At 39.4% G+C, this 10,436-nt stretch overlaps 1 protein-coding gene across 1 annotated transcript in view; it reads right to left on the bottom strand.

Annotated features, from left to right (window-relative positions):
- Nucleotides 1-317: 317 nt before the first annotated feature.
- The window catches only part of LRIG3 (leucine rich repeats and immunoglobulin like domains 3), a 44,821-nt gene continuing 34,702 nt past the window's right edge, over nt 318-10,436 (bottom strand). Inside the window, exons 13-19 of the mRNA XM_086472351.1 lie at nt 7,478-7,798; nt 6,654-6,935; nt 5,592-6,044; nt 5,218-5,376; nt 3,960-4,103; nt 3,598-3,873; nt 318-562 (exon numbers count right to left, since the gene is read on the bottom strand). Coding sequence (XP_086328477.1) covers nt 318-562; nt 3,598-3,873; nt 3,960-4,103; nt 5,218-5,376; nt 5,592-6,044; nt 6,654-6,935; nt 7,478-7,798 — 1,880 coding nt within the window. The remainder of the gene's footprint in view (nt 563-3,597; nt 3,874-3,959; nt 4,104-5,217; nt 5,377-5,591; nt 6,045-6,653; nt 6,936-7,477; nt 7,799-10,436) is intronic.

Genomic DNA, 10,436 nt, shown 5'->3' with positions numbered 1-10,436 from the left:
TAGAAATACATATGTTGTATTATTTACACCATTAATTTACAAAAGATATTATTTGCATAAAACAAAGCTATAAAATAATTAGAAATATAGTATTTTTATAAGGAATGTTTTCCCTGTATAAAAACATACAGCATTTTGGCAATTATGTTTTATTTGAATAAAAATGCATTTATTTGTTCTGAATTCATAGCATCATGTGGTTTCTTTCTTCCCTTCTTCCTTTCCTCATTCCCTTTTTAAATAAAATTTCACACTGAGGTAGTAGTACGTCAAAGAATTTCTTTGGTTCCAGAAATCAATGTCAGGTCCAAAAGGAGCTATGTATCCAAATCACAGGATTGGAAAGTAGAAGTCCTAAAGTTTTCAAAGGACTGTTTGTGAGTATAAATGCTATTTTCTCCTCTAGAAACTGTCCTTTCCTTTCCATCTTCGTCTGCCTCTGCATTGAAGTCCAGTGAGGCATGAGGCTTATTATGGGAGGCTTTTGGTTGGCAATTTGCTGGCTGTCTACAACTTGAAAGAGAGTCCAGCTGAGGCCTCCATAAAGGTTTTCCAAATGTTCCTGAAAGACAGTAAATGAGAAAGTATAAAAATACTTATGCTAACAGTTTTGTGTCTCACTAAGGGCTCCACATTAGAATGCAAGCCAAGGATCAACACAAGCAAAACTTCACCAAAGCGGGATTGTACTTAACTGTTATTTTACCCCTTAAAAGAAAACATCCATGTGATCACAAGCTAAGGCAAGATTCTGCCACCTGAGACATTAAAAACATTTCCAAAGTAAATGTATAGCCACACACAACTTCATTACTTTTGTTTTCATGACTACTCCCATGCCCACTTTTCTTTGGGGAGGGTGGTGAGGGGGGAGGCAGGCGCACAGACCAAACTGCACACATATCACAGGACACCTTCTGATACACAAGTTGCAACAGTCTCTCTGTTTCGTTCTTCAGCGAGAAATGGTACACGACAGCTGCCGTTCAGTTCAGCAAAAATAAAAACTAAAACCAAAAACTTAAAAAGAGAAAAAACCCAACATGTGTAGCATTATACAATGTCCTCCCACTGTGCATTCTGAATGCTAAAAAACAAAAAACCAAAAAAACCAAAAAAACCCACAAAAACCCCAACTTTTCCTGGCTAGCATCTCCCACTAATAATATTGGTCCCGTCAGCCAAATTCTCCGTTCACACCTGTTTGCCTCTTTGCCCACAAATGGCTAGAACAGACGTAGCCCAAAGAGAATTTGGCATTTCAGTTGAATCTTTATTAATAATTTTCTGGATTAACCAGCCAGAAAATAATTACTTTGCCTGTCGCTCTTCACCATTGGGAAGGTGCTAGCCGTCAACACCTCTGCAAGAAGGGCCTTCTCTTTTTTCACCGAAGAAAGATACAGCCATCACAAGTCATAGTGTCTGTTAAGCAACACTCAAAAGACTTATTTTCAGAGGACAACGTGCCACAGGCTGATTTTGAAGAACTAAATTTTTATTAGTAACTTAACGCTACAATCATTAATAAATTTTGCACCCAAAAAGCCAAACTTCTAGTTTTGCTTAGCTGCTAGAAGCAAAGGTTTCAAGTAAAACTGTAATCTGAGAAGTTACTAAAAATGGATTTGGACAAAGTCCATATTTGCACCAATGATTTGCAGAGTAATTTTGCTCCTAACACAACATGAAAGGATGTTCCTCACAGCACCAAAGCACAAATGAATCCTATCTTACCAAAAAAAAAAAAAAAAAAAAAAAAAAAAAAATTAAACCCAAGCTGTGAACTTTCTGGCTCGTGTATCAACAGTGATGTTAATGCCAACCGTCCTCTTCATTGTGACTGTAGGGGCAAAAGGTGGGGCTGAATTTAAAGATAATGATGCTGAAGAAGGGAATGCACAGCTAAAGAAATCTAGCAAGACTTCTTCCACGGCCATCACCTCCAAGATCCAACCATAGGCTCTTCCGAGAGAAAAAGTGCTAACGATTATGAACCATAGAAAGCAATGATGATGCAAGTCGGGTGGGGTAGTAGCTCAGAGAGCTGACAAAAAATGTAGGCCTACATAGATTTTTAGGGCAGAAAGGGGAACAGGAGCCCTCAAGCTTGCATTAACTCCTGGGTATACCCACATACAGCAGAACTACTTTCTGCAGGAGACATGTGGTAAAGCCCTATCTGCACATGCCCACCACAGCAACAGTGGCAGGCAGCCAAGAGGCCATGAGTAGTCCCAGGGCCTCTGCCAGATGTCATGGCATCTGTAATGTTTTACAGTCCAAACATCCGGCTTTCGATGGGGGAAAACTTCAGAGCTTGTACCTCCTTCCCCACCCCCCGAGAACAAAGAGCCCAGTGATGCACATTCCCACAGGTCCCCTCACAGAGCCAGCAGACCCAGGCCTTGATCAACCATGCTGACACACCAGCCAAGAGACAATCCACGGTACCAGGGCTGCACTTGGCGCTCAGATATCACAGGGATAAAAGCAGTTTGTGAGTTTATATGCGTTTTAAGCCAACACCCAAATTTAGGGAGCTTCAAAGGTAAAGCAATGCTTTTCTCCTTCCACCCACCTCTCCCTGCAATCTGGATAAAAAAATGTAAACCCTGAATTAAGCTTCAGGAACTCTTCTGTCATACATACCATGAGAAAAGAAGACAAAGGAAGTGTAAAGAGGGCATTTTTTCCACACTGCCTTACTTTGAAGGGTAAATAGTTCTGGCTCACCGAATCATACAATATATCCTCATACACCGGAGTTCAAGTCTCCCCACCTGCCCTGAGCCCTCCTGGGATTTGCCTGTCAGGCAAAACTTCTGGTATGCCTGAAGTTTGCTAAGGTGTATTTAAGTAAGTAATCTAACATTTACGGAAATCTGCCAGCTATATTAAGATCAAAGATAAGAATCACACCACTGATGAGATTTTTATGTAAGTGTGAGCTATTAAGATCTCCTGGTCATCTAAATATGCTTATTACGCAGTTTTACTGTAATCACTTTTCCGTTCCTGAACTTCAAGTATTTGGGACACTGTATCTCATGGTCCTTAGAAATCAGGCTTCCTAAGAAGCACAAGAAGGCTCACAGTTACACCCAGAGAACTACTACGTTTGACCTGAGGATTCCTTCAATGTATGTCATTTCTCCTTTTGACCCAGTGTGCAGCTCAGTTGTGTGAGCCTTAAAAAAATACGTACTGCAGTATCACATGTTACTCAGGGAGGAAGAGGGAGGAAGAAAACAAAAAGACAAGAACCCATGCAAACCATCAAGGACAACTCTCAAACTGTCTTTCCTCAGTTACTTCCCATCTCTCCTATTTTCCTTTCTAAAGTATTTATATTCCACATGCTGTGTTATCTTACTAAAGTCATGGACACCCGCAAAAAGCAGCCCACGCAAGACAGCACAAAATTAGTTTTTCTACAACACTAGCTATATGAGCATCTAAACACTACTACAGAATTACCTACCGTAGCAGTGGGAAAGAAAAAGCTGAGAAATCAGGTTTGCTTAGTGTTGGAAGTAGGAAACGAGACAGCAAGGATACCAGCAGCTTGGAGAAAAACCAGTCGCTAGAACATACCCATGAAAGTGCTGTTACTGATAACAGATGAGGCTTCTAAACTTCTGTTTAAATCAAATGTGTCCGAGTTCAGACTTCTGCTTTTTAGTCCAGTTCCTTCATTTTGAGTATAAATGGAGTTAATCAATTTGCTACTTGTAGCCTGCATCCCGATAATGCCAACACATTGGTCAAAGGGATCTTCCAATGGAGGTGAGTATTGATAGCATTCCTTTTTCTTTAAATACCCAGACTCATACGGGTCCAGGCATACTGTTCTTTGGTCAGGACTGCAACCTACAGAAAATGAAAAATTGTTTTTATGTAGATTCATCACAGCACAAGATCAAATTAGGACTAAAACTTCTCACCCCTCAACTTACTTGCACTGTATGCTTCAAAGGCCTCAGAGCCATATGGGTTTCCTCTTAAACACAAATTCCCTGAAGTACCCAGATAGTGGCATAGGAACGGATCTGCAACACCCTCCAAGTCCGTTTCACTGCCGTTATCTAGATGGCAAATGACTTAAAAATAGAATTGACATGTCAGCATGTGGTCTTTTCTTAAGCTTCAGCTTACAATTTCTTGAGTAAGTTTTGCTCTTTTATGAACCCTGTCTGTTCAACTGCAATTTCATAGTGTATTTAGAACTTGCTTAAGTTTAACCTAACCTTTTGACGAGAATTCTAATCCTAGCAAGTGTTCAGTTAATTAGCTTGACAGAGAACGTGTCACACTTTGCTTCATTACAGTCCCTGGATAACAGAACAAACCAAATGACACAGATCAGAACCAGTGAGTTCCCTCCTCTAAAGCACGGGAAGCCAGGCTAAATGCTCTGTCACACAGTCTCCTTTAGGAGTGCAGAGTGCTAATGAGAGAGATCCAGGTGGAAGAATCTGAGGGAGTCACTAGCTGCTCGAAAAGACATACTGACTTTCAGCTCAATGGTTCCCGAAAGCTGTGGACATGGTCTGTGGTTCTTGCTCCACAAAGAGGCTGCTCCTCTCACTACCCTACAACTTCAGAACTATCTCACCACTGCTCCATTCCCACCTGCCCCAACTCCTGACTGTACCTTGATCCCAACTTCTTTCCAGCAAGATGCCTTTTCCTCCCTAACCCAGGTATGTTCTGGATTCTCAGGGGCCAGATGTAGACATATTAAGTACTGCAGCTTTTAACTTGCAGTCACCTTAAATCCTTTATTGACTCTGACCCAAATGACTTTTCTAACAGGAAAGTTTAATCAGTTATATGATACTAAAGTTACATGGTATTACTACCCATGTCTACCTTCCATTAAAAGCATCTTTTTCATGCTATAAGAGAGGAAGACATGTTGTTGTAATTCCTTTTGCACATTCTTGTTTTGGAAATGTGATCATTAGTTTAAATTTACCCTTGAGACTACAGAAAAACTTCATGATTTAAGCAAAGGCGTAACGCCATATGGATGAACAGAACCAAGTTTCTGTTATTACCTTGTTGAAGCAATCCCAAGCAATAAATTTCACATCCTCTCTTAAAACTTCAGTGAGATGTTTCCTTAATGTTATTTCTATTAGTTAGAAAGACAATAGCCAAACTGCAGCTACTCAAGCAGCATGAAAAATTTGCTTAACTTTTTACACCTACCATTACTGTCCCTCTGCTGCAAGAAATACCCTCCCACGGAAGATGTGAGGAACTGATGATGACTGCCATTTTCAGATGAACCATATCCATCCTGCCTTTCAGCCAGTGTCCCCTGGGATGACAGGTAACTTGGAATGTCAGCAGGCAAATTTGTTTCATCTATGGGGAAGCAAAACGTACACAAAAGCCATGAGCATACTTCAGAGTTTTTAGAAGTGTTTTTAAAGTTGTCAGCAAAGCACTGAAGGTAACAAGTAATTCACTGTTTTGTGTGCTCTGACTCACAGTCAGATGTTCCTACAATAAAGTCACTGCAAAGCAACCACAAACTTTTTTTTTTTTTCCTTTGCAAGGCAAACCTTCAGTTTACACACCTGTATTTGTGATGCTGCAATCTTCATTTCTCCTTCTGGTGTGGTAGATGATGACCACCCACACCAAGGAAGTGCCCACCACACAGCAAACCACAGCTATGATCACAATGCCAACTGTGGCCCATCCATCATCATCAAGTGATGGGGCAATGTTCTGAGGAGAATCACAGGTGGGAGTAGGAATTACATTAAGACGGATGTTGCCTCGTTCTGTTCCAAGTGTATTAGACATTTCACAAGTGTATTTCCCAGCATCTTCTACATCTGTATCCACAATAATTAGTAACTGATTGCCTGCAGCAAAGAAATGTCTTTCTGTAACCACGAGAGGGCTGTCATCCTTAGTCCAGTTCAGTCGGGGTGGAGGGCTACCACCAGCAATACACTGCAAGACTGCAGTTTCACCTTTTGTTACAGTTCGATCCAGCAAAGGCCGCAAAAATGATGGTGTTTCTGAAAAGAAAGCATAAGCCTTATATTCCAAATGACCTTGCAAGAACGGGAACATGTCCCTTTCCTTCACAGCTCAAGGGGAAAACCTAAATTAAATGCATCAGTAAGACCTAATGAAGCTTACTCTCATTCTCAGAAAAAACAAACACACTCAATGAATTTGAACCTAGAGCCTACAGTTTACTTGTCAATTGATCAGACCTAGATGCTCGATTACCTTAGAAGGTAAAAAGGCCAAATCATATATGCTCAAGACCACAGAGAACTACATTAAAAATGGTTAACAAAACATCAGGAAATTAAAAGTTAAACAAAACCTCCCATCCCTAAACAAAACCAGCAGCCCCCTTTTTTTCCCCCCTCTGCAGTGTACGCACTGAGAAACGTAACTAACTTTTTATTATTTTGCACCATAATAGTGACTGCATGCTGGAGTATGTGCTTCTAATCTATAACTATGTGTCAATGCAAATTATTTCAAAATATTTCTATTTCTATACAGCACTTTCATGACATTTCTATTTTAAATCAGCTGACGATTTTAAAAGCGCTCAGCAACAGTTCTGTGCTTCAAGGAGATTATGCCATTAAGGATTGCCAATGTCTTACCTAGTACTGTTAACGTTGCATTAGCTGAAATGCTCCCAGCAGTGTTTTGAGCTGTACAGCTATAAACACCTGTGTCCTCGATCTTTACATCAACAATAAAGAACACGTCATCTTCAGGCATAACATGCATGCGCCTCTTGCGCGCTGCAGGGAAATCTGTTCCACCATCTTTCTGCCAAGCAATCTGTGGGACAGGATGCCCAACTGCAGCACATTCCAAACGTGCCATTGCCCCAGCACGAATGGTTAAGTCCATGGGGATCTTTGTAAATGAAGGCAGCACTAAAGAAAAGTGAGTGGTATCAAAATGAATAAATAAAACATACTTTTTCTTTTTTTTGCACAGCATTTTCTTAACACCCTTCTTGGGCCTAAAAATGCTGGAGAAGCATACAATCTAAATTTATTAGTAGCCAGCAAAAAGAAAGGGAGGGAGCTCTGAAGTATACAAGACGGCCTAGATCAAAATCTCATTTCTGCTAACAGCCTCTTTCATGACCTTTTGATAGTACCTTGAAACACAGCATACACTTACCTCCTGTGAAGAAAAAATTAATGTTTTTCCATCTTGTTACATAGATTTTGTCAGATTTACTACAAATAGGGTCTGTTATTTGGTTTTGCCTATACTATGGTTCAGCACAATGGGGCCAGATGTAAAACTGAACGGTGATCTTGAAAGTAGATATATTTTAAGAAACCATCTCAGCTTATTAGGGGATCTTCTAAAAGACACAGATGATGAGAATGGAAAAATCTATGTTTACATATCTTGATTAAAATCATTCTACTTTAAGTCCACAAGCAAAAAGTAACCTACTTACTGTTTACTGTAAGTTTGGCTTTGACAGAGTAGGATGAACCAAAATGATTTGAAATAACACACTGGTATTTCCCTTCATTACTGAACTCAACATTGCGCAGTCGAAGGATGGTAGTGTACTCCATCACTTCACCGCCCTGTGCCCGGAGGTGTGCATAATTCTCCATTTCAGCATCTTGCAGTAATTCATTGTCTTTCTTCCATGCAAAAGTCATCGGGGAGTCACTGCTGCTGGCTGCCGAACACACAAAACTCAAATTGGAGCCTTTGATTGCTGACTGGGTTTCGGGCTGGACAGTGATCTGTGGTTTAGGAAAATCATCTGCACAGAAGGGATTAAAAAAAAAAAAAAAAAAAGTAACACAGAGGAAGAGAAAAAAATATATGCGAGGCCTGAGGACTCTTTTTAGAAAGAGTTTGTAAACCCTGTTTTATAGGTTTGAGAGGAGAGTCAGATAAGTATTTACAAAATGGATACACAACGCTTTTGTTTTAAATTTCGTTAGCCTTAGGCATTTAAAGATGACATATTTATGAATTTATTGTGCCAAGACATCTCTTATTGAAGAGAAAGCACATTTAAAAGCGGACTGTGTGTACAGTTTGTTCAACAGCAGCACTAAAGAGGAGAGAACTACCCTCTGACATCCGTAAGAACTATTCTGAATGTCAGTCATGAAGCCTACCCTTCACCTTTACAACACCTCAGGCTGCTGTGAGTTTTTCCTCATTGAAAGCACAGCTCTTCTGCCAGCAGCAACTGCACAAGTTGAAGTCAAGGGTTTTCCCCAAACCCATAAAAAACAATCATGTACAATAAGTCACTGTACTAGTGATTTGTGGCTCTTTGGTCCTTACAAACACAGCAGTGCTGATCCCTCAAGCAGGGCAGCAACAGGAATTTCAAGAGGTTAACTTCTAGAGGTCCCTTTACTATTGGAAAGTTACCTTCCAAGTGCCTTCTGAACTATTTATTCTGCCAATTGCATGTACGAAAGGAGTGGGCAATTAAATGCTTGGTCTCCCAAAAGCAAAAGCCTTAGCATACTCCCAACTTTCACATTCTCTTCTATCTCCTGACAAAGACACAGGCCCAGGCTTCACAGGGACTGCAGGAAAAGCCCTGGGCCCCAAATACTCCTTACTGCAGACCCTCCCTGCACTGCAGAAAGTCAGGTTATACCTAGCCCCTTTGCCTCTTTTTGTCACATTTGTTTGGTAACAACATACCAGGGTCAAAGCATTAGTTATTTCCTTGAAGAACCTCCACTCTGCATGTTACAAGAGAAAATGAGATGTACAGATAGGCTGAACTTGATCTACCTGCTGGAGACTTGCAATTCTGGACAGCGCAACATGGATCCCCTGATCTGGGACCTGAAGCATGGGACTTAAGGATCTCCCAGGCTATTTGGTTTTCATGCTTCATATCCATGCCTTAAGCCCTCCATGACAAACTATACCGTTTGCAAACTGAGTTGATACTTTTTTCATTGTAAACTCACTGAAGTTAGCATTGCAAAAGGACAGGAGAACATACTTCATCTTGGTTTAGTTGTATTATGAATGGAATAATAAAATGTTTTAAAATTTTCATTATTTGGCAGGAAGGGGGGATGAAAAGTTACTCAAATCAGCAGGTACTACAGCATAAACAAGAACTCTCTAGGATAAGACTGGTAATGTGTTTTGTCAGAACAGAATAATATGAAACTGTATTTGAATACGTGTATCAGAAACACAGATACATAAACACATATACACACAGACGCATCCACTCTCTCTGTGGAATGTTTCTCATTTTATAGAAGCCACTTGACTACTATATATAGAAGGTACTTGACTACTGTGTAACAGAAAACAAGCTACTCATCACCTAGATGGTACTCTTAACATCACTATGTTAAATTGAAGTCATTAATACAGGTCAAAAAAGCATCTATTCTATTTTTCTTCCACAGTTATCTTTAGTACAGAAATGTCTCATGACTTGTTTCAGCTTGAAAGACATGACCTTAAGAAGCACAAATTACGCAGATTTTCTATTTGTTTTAGTTTCACAAATATGGAACCCTTGCTTTCCTTTAGCAAATTTAGGATGACTCCCTCCTATCTCCTAGCTGTTTTCAAAAATGTACCTTGGCACGATTTGGAGGACTTATACACTCATATAAATGACATGTAATAGGTTATTTATTTTCATTTCAGACAGGACTTAACAGTCCTCTGGAAAATTCTATAAAAGCAAAAGTGACCATTGTAAACTTCCAAGGTAAGGTATGTACACCCAAATGTCTGCTGATGGCACACTTTAAAAGATTTAATAAACAGTGAAACACTCATTGACTGTATTAGAAAACTGTAGTTACTTCTTCATGACAATTACTTATTAAATGTAACAAATTACTCTTAGTACATCCCTTTTTGCTAATGTATCTTAAAGGGTTTGAAATTAATTCATTAAAAATGGCATTCAGCAGCTAAGAGAAAGATCACAATCCCCCGTGGTTTAATAAGTAAGAGATATATATTTAAACCCTCCAATTTAATTTCTTGCCAGAATGAGTTTCTCGTAAATAAGGATGTATACTTCATATATACCCCATTAGCTGTCGAGTAATTTGTAATTTCCTGCATTATGTCAACTTCTCCTTTTCAGCAGTAGCTAGATTATGCACCATCGACTCATTATTTAACAGTAATATATTAATAGGAAGGGAGAAAACATTTTTGTACACTATTTTATATTCCATGCCTGCTTTCCTACTGAAAAAAGGGTATGAGTGGCAACAGTAAAAACTAAGCAATCATATTTGCTTTGAGAGGAAAGTTACTGAGAAGACAAACATGGTTACTGTTTTGTCTCCAAAGAATATAAAGTTTGAATTTTCTTTAGTAAGAAAAAGAAAATCAATACAATAAAAATACATGAAATCCAGTTAGCTTTTAATTTCCTGCTA

The sequence above is a fragment of the Leptosomus discolor genome, chromosome 1, assembly GCF_034619465.1.
Source record: "Leptosomus discolor isolate bLepDis1 chromosome 1, bLepDis1.hap2, whole genome shotgun sequence".
Classification (NCBI taxonomy): Eukaryota; Metazoa; Chordata; class Aves; order Leptosomiformes; family Leptosomidae; genus Leptosomus; species Leptosomus discolor.
This window is presented reverse-complemented; position numbering and strand designations above follow the sequence as displayed.